Source organism: Oryctolagus cuniculus, chromosome 7 (assembly GCF_051225735.1).
Source record: "Oryctolagus cuniculus isolate XC-2025 breed Fujian yellow rabbit chromosome 7, ASM5122573v1, whole genome shotgun sequence".
In the NCBI taxonomy this organism is placed as follows: Eukaryota; Metazoa; Chordata; class Mammalia; order Lagomorpha; family Leporidae; genus Oryctolagus; species Oryctolagus cuniculus.
This window is the reverse complement of record NC_142873.1, coordinates 30,042,966-30,059,660: the sequence shown is the minus strand read 5'-3', so window position 1 is coordinate 30,059,660 and position 16,695 is coordinate 30,042,966. Positions and strand designations below refer to the sequence as shown.

The 16,695-nt window shown below is 41.3% G+C and overlaps 1 protein-coding gene across 8 annotated transcripts in view; it reads right to left on the bottom strand.

Moving 5' to 3' along the window:
• Positions 1 to 16,695, bottom strand: part of NME7 (NME/NM23 family member 7) — a 248,143-nt gene that overhangs the window by 6,489 nt on the left and 224,959 nt on the right. For 6 of the 8 annotated variants that reach the window (XM_002715560.6, XM_089299605.1, XM_089299600.1 and 3 more), the window contains one exon: positions 6 to 294. The exons of the other annotated variants lie outside the window; for them this stretch is intronic. In XM_002715560.6, coding sequence (XP_002715606.1) covers positions 262 to 294 — 33 coding nt within the window. In that variant the 3' untranslated portion in view covers positions 6 to 261. Of the gene's footprint in view, positions 1 to 5; positions 295 to 16,695 lie in introns of those variants that run through there. 8 annotated transcript variants of the gene reach the window in all.

Here is a 16,695-nt window from a genome sequence, read left to right as displayed (position 1 = left end):
GTCACTTGTTTGAAAATAAATCTTTATTTTGAACTTTATAAAAAGCAATGCAGTACCCCATAGACTGGCGTTATATGTTGTCTACAGTGCAAAATCCATGTTCTAACATATGTAATAATTGCCAGGAGTACAGTGCTCTTGTTGATCTTGTATTCAGTCAGGTTAAAACAATGGACAATAAAAGAATGAACACATTCCTTATGTGTGTGATTCACTCTTGTCTAAATGCCCCCATTTCTGACTTCTTGACTTTCTGTTCTGCTAGTTATCCAAGATCTTGAAGAAATACTGGACCTGAAAGACAAACACATCATCTCATGAGTTTGTGCAGAGTTTGGCCTGTGCTACCTCCCTGAGGCCTGGGGCTTGTTCAGGCCTGAGGCCACTGGGAGACCTCTGCACCCCTCCCCAGAAAGATGATGAAGTTAATCAGAGGGAGAGAATCAATATAGGTTCTGTTTAAAGTCCGGTTTTAGAAATACATTGCGATGCTGCTTCACACCATTTAGAACACATGGAACTCTTGTTCTTGCTGGTGTTTTACTAGGTATGCCTGTTTAAAAACAGAAAAAAATCATCAAAGTTGTTTGCAGTTCAGTTTTAAAAAACATTGAGGCTGCACTGGAGGCCCGGTAAATTAAGAAAGTTCACATCTTCCTCTTTGGTTTGGAGTTTGGCTTAAGTCCTCATTTGACCATATTAGGAAATCAGCCTTAGTGTGAGAAAAGACAAGTCAGGTTTCTGAAAAGCACGTTTCAGGTGTAAGTGAGCTGAAGATTTAGTATCACTTAGAAGGGGCGTATCCATCATGTTTCTGAAAATGGAAACTTCCACAGCCTGGGCAGGCAGAGCTCACGCAAATCCTTTTCGCCTTCCTGCCAGGCCAGAGAAATAGGTGTGGTGTGGAGCGGTGCTGCCTCTTCAGGGAGAGCAGATGCAGCAGCTGGTTCAGAGATGCAGACCCTAAGGACACTGCTTGTCTGATCCTTGAACAGTGCTGCCTCCGGAGCAGCAAACTGTGATGGCACACTCATTCCAGAGGGGCAGTGACTTCATTTAACAAAAGTCAGCGAAGGGGACTGGAAAATGCGCAACTGCTTTGCTGCACGGGGTTCAGGAGTCCTCCTCAACCAGTGAGGAAAGGAAATACAGCAAAATCCACAAGCTTACAGCACACGTTTAAGAACTTCCTCAAAAAGTAACCTGCATTTATGGAAAATAGAAGGTATCCTTCCTATAACAGAAAATGGTTTGTCTTGCTGAAGCATCAACTCCTTTCGCAGACTTTACATGTGTCTTAAATTTGTGACATCTGTGAATGAAGAAATGGGAGCTGCAGGTGTGGGGAAAGGAGAGCATTTATGCCAATTGAAGGGTCCTCTGCTGTTTTGAGGCTGTTCAAAGGTCACCAACTATGTGGCACAAACTCAATCCACTGTTCTCCTATATACCATGTACCTTATTTGTAAACGACTGTGTGTGCAACTGCACACCAGCTCTCTGCCTGTTTATCATCAAGATTCTTTCCATATCTTGTTTCCCTTAACTTTTCCAGACTGGGCCAGCCCACTTGCCACCCATGATCCTGTGGGTTGCATCACTGCTGGGAGACTGGGGAGTGTAGTGTGTATTCTCCGGCTCAGCAGGCGTTTGTTGACGGAACAGACAAAGCCACCTTTCCTCTGTAGCAGACATTCAAGTGTTAAGCACTTGCATTTTTCTGGCACTCTTGCTCCTTTATGGTTATCATGTCCTTTTACATATTATCAGATTACTCTGACCCATCCTCAGAATATTAAGGGAGTGAGTTTTTCAATGAAAGTGTTTATAACAAAGGTGGGTTGAGTAACCCTTGGAATCAGGAACATAAATAGTTACTGAAGAAAGAAAATTGGATTCTCTTTTCAATTTTCTTTTCCAGTCCATCATATTCCCTGAAGGAAAATTACAACATGGTGCCAGTATGTCTTCAATCCAGGTTAATTTCCCTTTTAAATAATGGGAGACAGGCCTTGGACTCAGAACCTTCGGTAAGCAATATTATCTAGCTAGAATTTAATAACCTTTGTTCTTATTGTATTTATTACTTTCAATTAAGGATGAGTAATGTTAGCTTTCCATTTATGGAAGTAAGAAAATTTATTCACAGAGAGCAGTGAACAGGTTTAAAGAAAAACAGTGAATAACTAAAAGTTCAAGTGGTGCTTATCTCATGTAAGAAATCATGAAAGTGACAAATGGCGGACTAAAATTTGGAACTCGGTGCCTGAAAGTACAGCATTAGCAGAAGCCCAGGTTTCCAGTCCCGTACCTGTTTGGGCAGAATTTAATTTGAGCCCTAGCTGTATTAGAACAATAGCTTTCCCTGTTTGCCCAAACTGCACTTACTACCAGAGGGAACTGCTCCAACTCCAAATTAAAACCATTATCAGTGATCAGAGACAAAACTCCAGTTATCAGAATCTTTGAAAGCTTAAAAATAGCTCAGACCCCTGAAATCTTAAAGGATTAGTAACACTTCAAGATCTGCGTGTAGTACTTGGTCTCTAGAGGAGAACCAAATGAAGTCACCTTGAAAATCCAGGTCTAAGGATCTTGTGAAGAAAGAGGGAAACTATCCAGGGAACACTCAAGAATAGTTTTAATCAAATGAGTAAAATGATCTTGGTGTTAAATTCAACAGAGAAAACATGACTCTTTCCTTTCTTCTTTAAGAGGAGGCTAGAATTAACCAGGCATGTTATCTGTGGTCCTCTGTGCTTTACCCTGGGAAAGGAAACCAGGAAATAGATAAGCCTGTTATTCCTATAAAAGATGGTTCCAATTAACACCCACATCCTACCCAGGCAAAACAAAGAGGATCAGGCCAAGGCAGATATCTTAGTTCATGCTTTAATTCTGTATTTTTCTGTAAGAGATTTTCAGCATTAGTTTCTTTTGGGGGATTAGTAGGAGTACAGCTCTTACTCACTGAAGAATCCAGCTATTTTATTTAGTTACAGATGAAATCCATATCCCACAAAAAGGCCTATTTTGTAATAAACTAACAGAGTATCTGCAACGTTGCCTCACTACAGAGCTTTTTATAAACTTGGAGTTCATAAGATCAGAAGTCTACGGGGCAGCCCATAAAGGGCCGGCTGTTCCAAGGAAACACGTGTCTCCCCTCAAGTGCTGGCCTTCTACAGACCAGCGAGGAGGTGGCACAGTGTAACCTGAAAGCCACCTCGTTTATCAGTTGCAGTGCCTGATATTTCTGGGTCTGTCTTTGGAGTAAGTGCTTCAGGGATTGAATATTTCATTCCTTTGAATGAAACATTTCATTATCCGTGAAAAGTGGCCCTTGAGTGCCTGTAAGTTGGTACAGGAATTCGTGGTTATTAAGTTAGCAAGTAATGGAGGAGCATGGAACAGTCTGGCAGGAATGGGATATAGGATCCAGTCCATTTGAAAGGAGAAAGGGCTCTAGAATGACCAGCGGGCCAGGATGATACCTTGGGAAGTTTCTAATGACTCTCACTGGAGCTTCTGGGTGGCAAGGGGATAGTCTAAGGCTAGCGTATTTGGAGACTGTTCTAGAGAAAATGAAACATGGCATGAGGAGAATTCCATGCCTACCTGAGACCTCACCTACAGCTGGCCTGTCTCCTTTTCTTTCATTTGTAAACTCGGAGCCACCAGCTTTAATACCTAGCATTGACCATGGACTGGGAGAGGAGCAGGGGCAAGTGGCCAGACATACAAGGTCCCTGTTCTCATGAAATGTTTGCTTTTATGCTTCTAAATGTCTTAAATGGTGTAGAAGTTTCTTATCTCTACCTACTTTCTTTCCTTCCCTTTTCCAATTATTCATTTAACCTATTGAGTATATTGCACCTACAGCAACTCAGGTGAGATTTGGGCCTGAGGAAGCTCACAACCTGGAAAGAAGAAAACCTATTATAGTATGCCAAGTTAGAAGTGGAAATAATTAATTACCAGTGGGAACACAAAATATTTCATAAAAGGTTTAACATTTGAGTTTTAAGGATGAGTTGGATTTGACACAGATAAAACAATAGCAAATTTAGACTGATATTGGCAATTGTCATTTCAATGGGTAATGATACTTGACTACTTGTGGGATGAATTTGAAGGCATGTTCCTTCTCTATCACTATTAGAATTACATAAGAACAGTAGCTTCTATGTGTTTACTACTTTACAGTGTATGTCTAATTTCATACATAGATCTCATCTCCTTCACAACAGCTCTGTGAAACTGGGCTTCCTATCTCCAGTTACATACAAAGATCCTGAGACTCAGGTCCCATGAGTTCTCCCATACAAGGAGACTGGGAATTTGCTGAGATGTCAGGGCTGGGACTTGGTCTTCTTACCATCCAATGTAAGCCACATTAACTCTGTGATCTCCTATGGGGTAGTGTTTACATTTGCTAACACTATTTGCTAACTATATCTAAACTATCAAAAATTCTGTAACAGTGAAATTCAAATAAATTTTTTCTAATTGCTTCAAGTTTAGACTCAGAAAAAGATTCCACAGACTCTTCCATCTTTTCCCTACCAAAAACTGGCCTGTGGTTCTACTAGTGATTCTACTCCTGTCCATCACTTCCCCTGTGGAACCTCTAGAATATGGAGCTAGTGTGAAATCTCTTTGCACATTTTAATACAGGGGAGCTTCTCTCCTGCTAGAGTTTCAGCACCCACAAGTAAATTAGACACTTTGGAGGTAGAAGGTGGGCGTCTATTTCTCAAAAGCTCTTAATGTTGGTTGAACATCAGAAATACCTGTGGAGTTTGTTTTTGTTTTTAAATAAAAGTACAGATGTGCTTGAACATTTGGAGAATTTATCTATCCTGTTGTGGAGTTTCAGCACCAAACTAAAGTATATGTACCTATGCTACTATAACATAGATTTTCAGATAAAATCTAGTCTTCCGACTTTTATTAGGGTATAATTTTGTTCATATTGCAAAAATATGCATTAGGTTTTAGATAATTTGCATACATATTAGGGAAACCAACTTTTATCTCTTGAATCCTTTATAGCTAGGGCTATGTGGGCCCACAACTCGTACTGTCACACAAGGCTCTGTACTTAGAAGAGTGTCGGGCTTGGTTTAATGCTCTGCTGTTGTCATCTTGAAAATCTTAATGAATTTTGAACACGGGATCCTACATTCTCATTGTGTACCAATTCTGCTTACAGCCAAGGGCTTCTACGCTAGGGCTGCTTTAGCATGGTTGTCCTGTTGACTGGATGGAAAATGGTTGAAAGGGCTGAACAGCAAGGAGCAGATATACAGTGAGAACTGGGCTGTGAAGCTCTAGGGTGCAGCAAACTATGATGGCAGACTCTGGAGGAGTATAACAGAGGCCTTGAGATGGTAACCTAAATGCAATCTGGGGCAGGGATGAGTGAGAGGGGGTTTATGCGCTCAGCATGGTTGGAGAAGGCTACCAGGAGGCTATACACATGTGAACCTTGAGTCCTTCCTGAACCTTTGCCAGGCTCCCTTCTCCCTTTCTGTCTTCCCTCCCTGAGTCATAACTTATATTCAGTTCCCAAATCAGCTCAGAAGTGGACAGCCATGGAGAAAGAGGAGGGGCAGATAGAAGTCAAGGTTCTCCAGATGGAAGGGCTCAGAGGAAATATTCAGGCCTTGATAGAAAGGAGATGAAGCATCTGTCCTTGAGTAGTATCCATCATAGCTTCACAGCCCCAAAGCCCTCTGGCTGCAGATGTACCCCTACAAATGTATTTATGGACTATAAAAAAGTAAATCTGTGGAGCCGGCATTGTGGCGTAGCAGGTAAAGCTGCCTCCTGCAGTGCTGGCATCCCATAGGTGCTGGTTGGAGTCCTGGCTGCTCCACTTCTGATCCAGTTCCCTGCTAGTGTGCCTGGGGAAGCAGTGGAGGATGGCCCAAGTCCTTGGGCCTCTGTATCTGCGTGGGAGACTGGGATGAAACTTCTGGATCCTGCCTGGCTCAGCCCTGACTGTTGTGGCCATTTGGGGAGTCAACTAGAGGATGGAGGATCTCTCTTTCTGCCTATCCCTCTCCTTCTCTGTAACTCTTTCAAATAAATAAATATTTTTTTAAAAAGTAAATTTGAACTGACAGTCATAAGAGCATCCACTTCACATATGCTTATCTTCTCCATAGGTTCAGAGGTTATATTTGAAATGCTTTATGACAAAATGACAACTTCACATTAAAAGAACTACATATTACAGTAATTCTGGAAACCCAGTTCTCAGAGATCTCTTTTAAAACACTTCTTGATTGCTCCTACTGCCACCTACTAATGAGAACTCCTTTTTACAGCCTGGAGGTAATTACTTGTCAACCCAGAGTAGGGTGGTGATGGATCTTCCTCTTTATGGAAAATAAATACCTTCTTTTCTAATATAACTGAAGATGCCAGAGTTCTTTCTAATAATTTGTTCTAAAATTGGACTTTGGACTTCATGACTCATCATTATCTGGCACTCCTGAAGGTGCTTTTTTGGCCATAGCTGATCTCCCTGCCCCAGTCTCTCAAAACAATCTAAAAACATGAATAAATGTTTGTTGCTTCAGCTCCCTTCTTTTTCCCACCTCCAATGACTGAAATAAAAAGAAACTATTCTTGAGAGTTATCAAATCTCAGTACAAGTCACAGATAATTTTTCAATATTTACATGAAAAGTTTTAGTCTTAAGAATGGAGTTTTGGGCCGGCACCGCGGCTCAATAGGCTAATCCTCCACCTAGTGGTGCCGGCACACCGGGTTCTAGTCCCGGTCGGGGCGCCGGATTCTGTCCCGGTTGCCCCTCTTCCAGGCCAGCCCTCTGCTGTGGCCAGGGAGTGCAGTGGAGGATGGCCCAGGTGCTTGGGCCCTGCACCCCATGGGAGACCAGGAAAAGCACCTGGCTCCTGGCTCCTGCCATCGGATCAGCGCGGTGCGCTGGCCGCAGCGCGCCAGCCGCGGCGGCCATTGGAGGGTGAACCAACGGCAAAGGAAGACCTTTCTCTCTGTCTCTCTCTCTCACTGTCCACTCTGCCTGTCAAAAAAATAAAATAAAATAAAATAAAAAAAAAAAAAAAAAAAAAAAAGAATGGAGTTTCGCTACATGCTAAGTGCTTTGACAAACTGTTGCACGCAATGCTTACAGCTGCTGTTACAAAGCAGATATTATTGGTCCTTCTCTGCAGTTGATTGGGCTGAGGTTTTCTGAGCTAATAACTTGGCGATGACACATAACTCTGTTTATTATCCCAGATTCTGCCTATGCTGGTTAAGAATTCACACCAGGGATGGAGCATGGTTGCTGGCGTTTGATGCCAGGTCTTGTCACTTCCTGGCTGGCTGACCTTAAACAAGTTCCTTAACTTCTCTATTCCTCAGATTCCACATCTATATTATATAATACTTACTATATAGGGTTGTTAGGAAAATTAAGTGAATTATTATACATAAAGCATTTCAAATAGTGCCCTACCTATAGTTATAATATTGCTGGCTTCCAAACGTTTGCCAAAGCTGTGGCCCATCTGGATGAATGCTGATGAAGCCTTATGTCTCAGAGCAAAATATTGTGCCCTGAGGACCAAAACTGCTGGAGCAATTCCCGCCCATGGAAGGTAGCACACACAATCAGGTCCTGAGTGGCAAAGGCAGAGCAAGGAAATGTTGCAGACAAAGATGGCAAAGAGACAGGAGAACCAAATGCAACCTGTGATCTTTGATTGGATCTGGGATCAGAAACACTTTTCTTTGGCTACAAAAGACAGTTGTGGGGTTGGCGTTGTGGCATAGTGGGAAAGCTGCCTCCTGTGATGTGGGTATCCCATACGGGTATCAGTTGCAGTGCTGGTTGCTCCACTTCCAACCCAGCTCCCTGCTAATGCTCTGAGAAAAAGCAATGGAAAATGGCCCAAGTGTTTAGGCCACTGACACCCACATGGGAGGCTTGGAAGAAGATTCTGGCTCCTGGCTCCTGGTTTTGGACTGGCCCTGCAGTCTGGGGAGTAAACCAATGGATGGAAGACCTTTCTCTGTGTCTCTCCCTCTATCTCTGTAATTCTGACTTCCAAATAAATACATAAATCTTTTTTTAAAAACCATTAAAAATACATTTGTGAGGTAAAGTTGAATGTATATAAGTACTGGTATTACACTGGTGTTAATTTGGTGATTGCTAATTGTGCTTCTGTGGTTTCATAACAGAACGTCTATTTTTAGGAAATACACACTTAAGTATTGAGAGACAGAGAGGAATTCTATCTGTAATATGCTATCAAATATATATATAAAATAAACAAATAAACCTACATGTGCACAGGTGAGAGAGAAAACAAAGGTTGATTAACTAATATAAAATGTTAACATGTGAGAAACAGGGATCAGGGGTTTATGGAAAGTCTATTTTTTTAATTTTTCTATAAGTCTGGAATTATTTTACAACAAAAGTATAAACAGTAATTAGTAAAAAGCATAGAAAAAGTAGTGGATTTGGACTTAGAAACGAGTTAGATTCTAGCCACAATTTCCTAGTACAAGTGAATCAGATTCTCTGAGCCTGTTTCCTAACGTAAGTGGAGAATAATAAGTTGTGGCAGATTTATACAGTTGTAGCACACTGTACAAATAACAAATTTACATAAAGCCCCTGTGGCCCAGTGTTCTCACTGAGACTGCTCAGGATGGTTCTGCTCCAAGTCTGTGGCAGGGAAGCTGAGGGCTGGGTCACCGTCACTGCTGAAGCCATTCAAGCATGGGAGAAAACTCAAGGAAACCTGACACTACAAAATCATTTCATTTTTTGTTGAGTCCCCACAGAACAAAGGATTTTTGACAAGGGATGTAGTTTGTCCTTTAAAACAAGATAGCTTCAAATAAAGGAAAATGTAGATAAAATGACCAGTTCTTGAGATGAGTGATTTTTCAACCCATCTATACATCAGAATTACTCTGTATAGCTTTAAATGACAAAAACATCAACTGAAAAAGCAAACAGACAGACACTTAGATCCGAGCTTTGGGTAGTTTCAATCACTGGGTCTTGGGTTTTGGACATCAGTGTTTTCCAACAGCTCTGTAGACACCCACAAGGGTTGTAAACCCCTGCCCTCGATAGAGTACCAGAGGTCCCCAGAAATCAGGGTTGGAACCCAGACCATCTGACACCATCATAACTGATCTGCAGGAAAGAATGAAATCCCTCGCTGCGTTCACCATTTGCTAGCATCCACAGTACTGTGGAGGCCCTCAACAGGAATACTGTGGCAGGAGATGGATAGGACCTCACAGGACGTAGAAGGGAATGTGGACAACAAAGCAGACAGCAAACTTCAACAGGGTCCTCTTGGATATTTCAAGAGAAGAAATTAAAACAGATTTATAGGATGGGTTCCATAAATACTAAACAGTGACTCAGGAAACAGATCTTGGAGGCAATCTTGGTAGTTCCCCAAAAACCCAGGCCTAAGGAGCAAGTGCTGCCCCAGAGCCCACCAATTCTGAGTGTGCTTATAAAGGAGAGTGGTGATTAAACCCAAGAAATTACAGTGCAATTTTAAAAACTCACAGAATATTTGTTTCTTGGGAAGTCCTTGTTGTACTTCATACACCTTTCAGTTAGAAAAGCCCCAAGATTAAAATAAGAGAAAATAGTAACTAAAATAATTTTGAAGGTGGGACATCTTTTTTTTTTTTAAAGAGGACAAATGAGAAAAGTAATAAAATCTCTCAAATTAGAGCAAAGACCAAGAGAATATACAATCAAAAGTTCATTAGATAAAGAGGGAATAGCTGAGGTGAACTTTCCCACTTAAATCTGGAAATATATTGCAAGAGAAATTGTTGAAGCGAAAAAAATTACTTCCTTAAATGGAAAGATTTGAAGGCTGAAATGGTTAGAAGTATATGTTGATAATGTTTACTTTTTTTAAAAAAAAAGACATTTATTTAAAATATTATATTTTTATTTGTTTGAGAGGCAGAGAGAGCTCTTATTCACTAGCACATTCCTCAAATGTTGGCAACACCTTGGGCTGAGAGGCAAGAACTTGATTATTTGGACCACTGCCACTCCCTACTAGGGTCTAAAATAGCAAGAAGCTGGAATCAGGAGCTAGAGCTAGGGTACTGAATCCAGGTGCTTCAATATGCAATGTGGGTCTCTTAACCACATGGCTAAAAACCTGTCTCAAAATTTACTTCTGAAAGGCAAACTGAAGGTGCTTAAAGGACATTATTAATATTTAATAACAATGTTATAAGACATTGCCTTATTTTTCCAGAAAATGTTCCTTATTCCTTCTAGCAGAAAAGTTACCCTGGGCTGAATGTTTGAATACAATTCTTTTTTTATTATGTGGTTAAAGAGTTTATTGTACAGTCCCCAGGTAAAGTGTACTGAGGCACTGGCTGTGGCTGTTCTAGTGAAACTGTATCTACAATCCGAGGTAATCAATATAGTACCTGAAGTGTAATGTATTGGCATGAAATAGACATTCTGAGGTTTCATGATTGTTTGCAGCCCTGTCTCTAACGTTGAGGAACAGTGTTTTTTTTCTTTTTTCCTTCATATTATTTGTTGAACTCTTTTACTTAGTGTAGGGTTAACTACATGATCATTAAGTAAACTGAAAATAGATCTTTGTAAAAATTAAGAGTGAAAATGTGAGAGAGAAGAGGAGGAAAGGTTGGAGTATGAGTGGGAGGGAGGATGGGGAAGTGTCACTATGTAACTATATTTGTATATATGAAATACATGAAACTTACGTAACTTAAATAGAATTTAAGAAAAACTTTATTTACAAAGCCAGGTAGCCTGTCTAGCAGGCTATGTGTTTTCTTTTTCTTTTTAATGGATGAATTTATTGGTCATAATTGAAGATTAATTATTTTACATTAAAATGCAAAAATTTGAAAAGCAAAAAATATTTCTAGATGGCAAAAAAATAAAAATGAACAAGTCAATCAAAACTATACAAGTTCAGCTACATCTCTAGATATAGACCAATTAGGAATGTTTTATTGAAACACATATGGACAATACTTAGATTGTCAAGGAAGACAACTCTGAAAAGTCTCCACTATTCTTTTTCTCTTCAATCCCTCTTCTAAGATAGCACACACCTCTCCAACTGGTAACAACATACAAAATTTCCCATGGATAAATTTCTAAATATTGAAATCATCTCAATTATACATTATATATTTTGTCATAAGTCTTATGTGTCACATGGGATGCCTTCATATTTGCTATCAAAAAATCTACTTACAAATAATTTTTAAAAATTATGAAACCTATTTTTAGGGTAAAGATTATTAACCATGCCTGGGTGAATCATACCAAATGTACATTTATATAATTTAACAGTTTTTGGTACTTCACAAATGCTAAATATAATACTATTTGAAGTCAAATGGAATATAAATTCATTTCATTGGTAAGCTGTACAAGTTTCTTATTTTTTTAATCCTTCCTTCTCCAGTTTTCCTCCTGTCCTTTCCCTCCTCATCTCTCTTTTTCTCTTTCTTTCCTTATTGTAAGAAAATTTTTCTGGCCAGAAAAAGGAGCCAAAAATTCATGCCAACTTCAGTCATTGCACAAAGTCCTATCAATTATAACTAGAGAGAGCAGGGACATGGGACTCTGGTACTAATGCAATTGATGCCTTATATTTATTAGTTGATAATTAAACCTTTACAGGTTCCCATCATGGCAATACTCTAAGGAAAAAAGTCTTATTTGTCTCCAGGAGACTTTGTTTCCCAAAAAGATTAAATATACCACATTTGAGTAAGTTCCTTACACTGATATTATTTAAATTTTTTTTATCCTAAAACTCTTTTCACTCTTTGCTTATGAAGGGCTTCAAAACTATTTCTCCATTTAGTTCTATATTCATAAATCATTCAATACCCATAATTAATATGGAACTAATTCCATATATATTTGTATAGGCCATATATAAAACATCATAGATATGTGTGTGTGTGTGCATAACACTTCTCCTTCTTAGCAAGCTTTGTGTGGTAGCTAATCTTCAAGGATGGCTCCTATGAGTCCCATCATCCAATATTCATGGCCTTAGGTGGTCCTCTCCTACACTGAATCTGGGCTAGACTGGGACTCACTCTAAACCAAGAAAATGTGGTGGAAGGCATATTGTACTGGTTCTTGGCTGAAGCTCTAAGGAGGCCTGGCAGTCCTAAAAGTTGCATTGTTAGGTGTCTGTCTACTCTGTTAGACACACCAGCTGAGAAACCACCATGTGGAAAAGAGGCTCTGAGCCTATACTAGGAGAAAAGGAAGCTCGGCTGTCCCAGTTATGCCACTTTTCTGGTTCTCCTCCTCAGACACATGATGAGAGATCTTAACAATTCTAGCCCAGTGCAGCCCCTAGATGACTGCAGCCCCAGTCAGCACCACAAGAGCAAAAAATGCATCCAGACTGAACCTGCTAACTGTAGAACTTCACACAATTACAAAATGATTATTTGTTTAGCTACCCTTGAGGGTGTTTATTATATAGCAACAGCTAATTAAAACAATCTGAAATGATAAAAAGAAAATATTAAAATCACTGTTTATTTTTTGACAATCACTGAAGCCAATATTCTAACCACACAGTGTTCCCCTGGGAGTAGGTAAAAAAAAGTTTACTGACTTGACCTTGACTTGGTCAAAAGGTTCACAAAGTGAAAAGTGAGATGTGCAGGATGGGGTAATTTGGAGACTACCATAGTAAGTGATGAACCAACACATTTGTTTTCTACAGAGAGCAAACAGGTGCCATGGAGAAATCACCAGTTTTGGAATCAGACATAGATCTGGGCTTGAATCCCAGCAATTTTGCTTATTTGCTATAGGATCTTGGGTAAGTCATGTTTGAAAATTTGCTTATTTTTAAATTGTACATATTTATGTGGTACCAGGCTATGTGTCATTACATATATGCGTTGTATAATTTCCAATCAGGGTAGACATATTGATCCCTTTAAGCATATAACTTTTCTTTATGATGAAAATATCCCCAATCCTTTTTTTTTTGAGAGAGAGAGAGAGAGAGAGAGAGAGAGAGGAATATACAGTGCACTGACATTATCTATGGTGACTCTACTGAGCAACAGAGCTGAGAACTTCTTACTCTTGTCTAGCTATAATGTAATGCCCGTGAATTAACTTTCCTCAACATTCCCTCCTTATATTTTTAACTTCTTTTGGATCATCTATTTTTTCGATGAGTGAGCTAATATAATACCTATCCTTCTGTGCTTGGCTTGTTCCACTTAACATAATGACCTCCAGTTCCATCCATGCTGTTGCAAATGATAAGATTTCATCCTTTTTGTGGCTGAATAATATTCCATTGTGTGTCTTTATGACATTCATGAGGAGACAGACATTTAGGTTTTTCCATTTTCTTTTTGTACTACAATAAACATGGAAGTTCATTATTTGACATGCTGATTTCTTTTCCCTTGGACATATACCCAGTAGTGGGATTGCTGGGTTATGTAGTAGTTCTATTTTTAGTTTTCTGAGGAACTTCCATACTGTTTTCTATAATGGCTATACTAATTTACATTCCCACAGTGTGAAAGGGTTCTTCTTTCTCCATGTCCTGACCAACACTTGTTATCTTTTTTTTTTTTTTTTTTTTTTGGACAGGCAGAGTTAGACAGTGAGAGAGAGACAGAGAGAAAGGTCTTCCTTTTTCTGTTGGTTCACCCCCAAAATGGCTGCTATGGCTGGCACGCTGTGCCGATCCGAAGCCAGGAACCAAGTGCTTCCTCCTGGTCTCCCATGTGGGTGCAGGGCCCAAGCACTTGGGCCATCCTCCACTGCCCTCCCAGGCCACAGCAGAGAGCTGGACTGGAAGAGGAGCAACTGGGACAGAACCGGCACCCTAACCGGGACTAGAACCCAGGGTGCTGGCGCCGCAGGCGGAGGATTAGCCAAGTGAGCCGCAGAGCTGGCCAATACTTGTTATCTTTCGACTTTTTGGTAATAGACAATTTTACTGGCGTGAAGTGATACTCATTGTGGTTTGGATTTGTATTTCTCTGATGATTAGTGATACTGAACATTTTTTTCATGCACCTATTGGTCATTTCAAATGGCTGTTCAGATCTGTGGGGAGCAATCCGGACTAGACTGAGTTACTCGAATTAAGACTTATTCTATGCATCTGCTCTCCCACAATATGGCGCTGGGAGAGAAGTAAACAGCTTCCGCACAGCTGCCTCCAGTTCAACTGATAAACTGTAGGACTTGCTCCTGATTGGAGAGCAGCGTACTCGGCGTGTGGGCAGCCGAGTTGGGATTGGCGGAGGAGGACTATAAAGGAGGAGAGAGACGGCATGCACCAGGAACATCTATGGGGAACATCTAAGGGAACCCGTGCAGCCCCCGAGAGAGCCGGCCGGCGGTGTGCCGCTCCCCTGCGGAAGTGGGGAATGCGGCCGGGGGAACTGCCCTTCCACGGAGGTGGAAGGGATAGTAGCCAACCCGGGAAGAACCAGCAGCAAACCCGGGGAGGGCCGAGCAGACGAAAGAACAGCGCAGGGTCCTGTGTCGTTCCTCCACGAAGAGGGGGAGCGACAAGATCTACTGCCAATTTTTAAGTTGGATTATCTGTTCTTTTGCTGTTGAGTTCCTTATGTATTCTGAATATTAACCCCTTGTCACATGTATATCTTTCAAATAGTTTAGCCCATATCGTAGGTTGTATCTGCACTCTGCTGATTGTTTCCTTTGCGGAGCAAACACTCTTAAGTTTGATGAAATCCCATAGGTCTACTTTTTCTTTTATTTCCTGTGTTTTTGGCATTTGATCCAGAAAATTCTTGCCCATTCCAGCATCCTGAAATATTTTCATTACATATTCTTCTATTAGTTTCAAAGTTGCAGGTCTCAGACTTAGGACTTTCATTAATTTTGGGTTGAATTTTCTCTCATTCATTTTGGGTGCAGGCGCCCAAGCTCTTGGGCCATCCTCCACTGCCTTCCCGGGCTACAGCAGAGAGCTATGAACTTCACACAATTACAAAATGATTATTTTTTTAGGTACTGGAAGTGGAGCAACTGGGACTAGAACCTGGCGCCCATATGGGATGCCAGTGCTACAGGCAGAGGATTAGCCAAGTGAGCCACGGCACCGGCCCCCCCCAACACTATTTTTAAAAATTATAGTTATTTACTTGAAAGGCAGAGTGATAAAGAGGGAGAAAGGGAGAGAGATCCTCCATCTGCTTGTTTACTCCACCCAAATGGCTGTAATGGCTGGAGCTGGGCCAACGCGAGGCCAAAGCCAGGAGCCCAAAGCTTCATCTGGGTCTCCCACATGGGCAACATGGCCCAAGGACCTAGGCCTTCCTCCACTGCCTTCTCAGACACATTAGCAGGGAGCATGATGGGAAGCAGGGAAGCCAGGACTCAAACTAGCGTTCCTTTATGGGATGCTGGCATTACAGAGGGGAGCTTAGTTCACTGCCACAAGGCCGCTTCTCTCCCTCAGCATTATTTATTAAAAAGAAGAGATCCTTGTTCCAATGCATGCTCTTCATACCTTCGTCAAAGCTCAGTTGGCTGTAGATGTGTGGGTTTACTTTTAGGATTTTAATTCTGTTCTACCAGTCTATGGGCCTGTGTTTATGCCAGTATCATGCTCTTTTATTACAATAGCTTTGCAATATATATTTTTAAAAATTTTTTTTTTATTTTTTGACAGGCAGAGTGGACAGTGAGAGAGAGAGACAGAGAGAAAGGTCTTCCTTTGCTGTTGGTTCACCCTCCAATCCAATGGCAGCCGCGGCTGGCGCGCTGCGGCCGGCGCACCGCGCTGATCCGATGGCAGGAGCCAGATGCTTCTCCTGGTCTCCCATGGGGTGCAGGGACCAAGCACTTGGGCCATCCTCCACTGCACTCCCTGGCCACAGCAGAGAGCTGGCCTGGAAGAGGGACAACTGGGACAGAATCCGGTGCCCCGACCGGGACTAGAACCCGGTGTGCTGGCGGCGCTAGGCGGAGGATTAGCCTAGTGAGCCGTGGCGCCGGTGCAATATATTTTAAAGTCAAGTAGTATAAAATCTCTTGCTTTGTTCTTTTTGGTCAAGATCACGTTGGCTCTTTGGGGGTCTTCTGTGGTTCCACACTAATTTTAGTAGTGTTCTTCCTGATTCTATGAAAAACGTCATGGGAATTGCAAATTAATTTGGATAGTGTACACATATTAATTATATTGATCCTTCCAAGGGTGAATGGTTTATGTCTCCAAACTTCAGTTTCCTTGGCTCACATCTTAAGAATCCTGGTAGTTCCTATCTCAGAGAACCATTTTAAGGGTTTAACTAGGTAAGTGTGTGTGATTGCCTCGCCCAGTATCTGGTATATAAGAGGCACTAAATACATTGTATTTCATTCCCCTTCAGAGGTTTTACAGCAAGAACATGGCTGAATTGAATGCACAGTCTCAGGGCACGCCTCTGAGGCCAGACCCCCTTCTTCGTACCCCAGCTCCTCTCATGTCACAGGAGTAACAGCAGGTCCTCAGCACCTTCCGGTAGCCAAGATGCAGAGTGGAGTCCTGCCTCTGACTGGAAGTAGCATGGTGTCCTCCTTGGGCTGCTATAATGGACTGAATTATTTTCTTCCCAAAGTTCAGTATAATTCACAGTATGTCTATG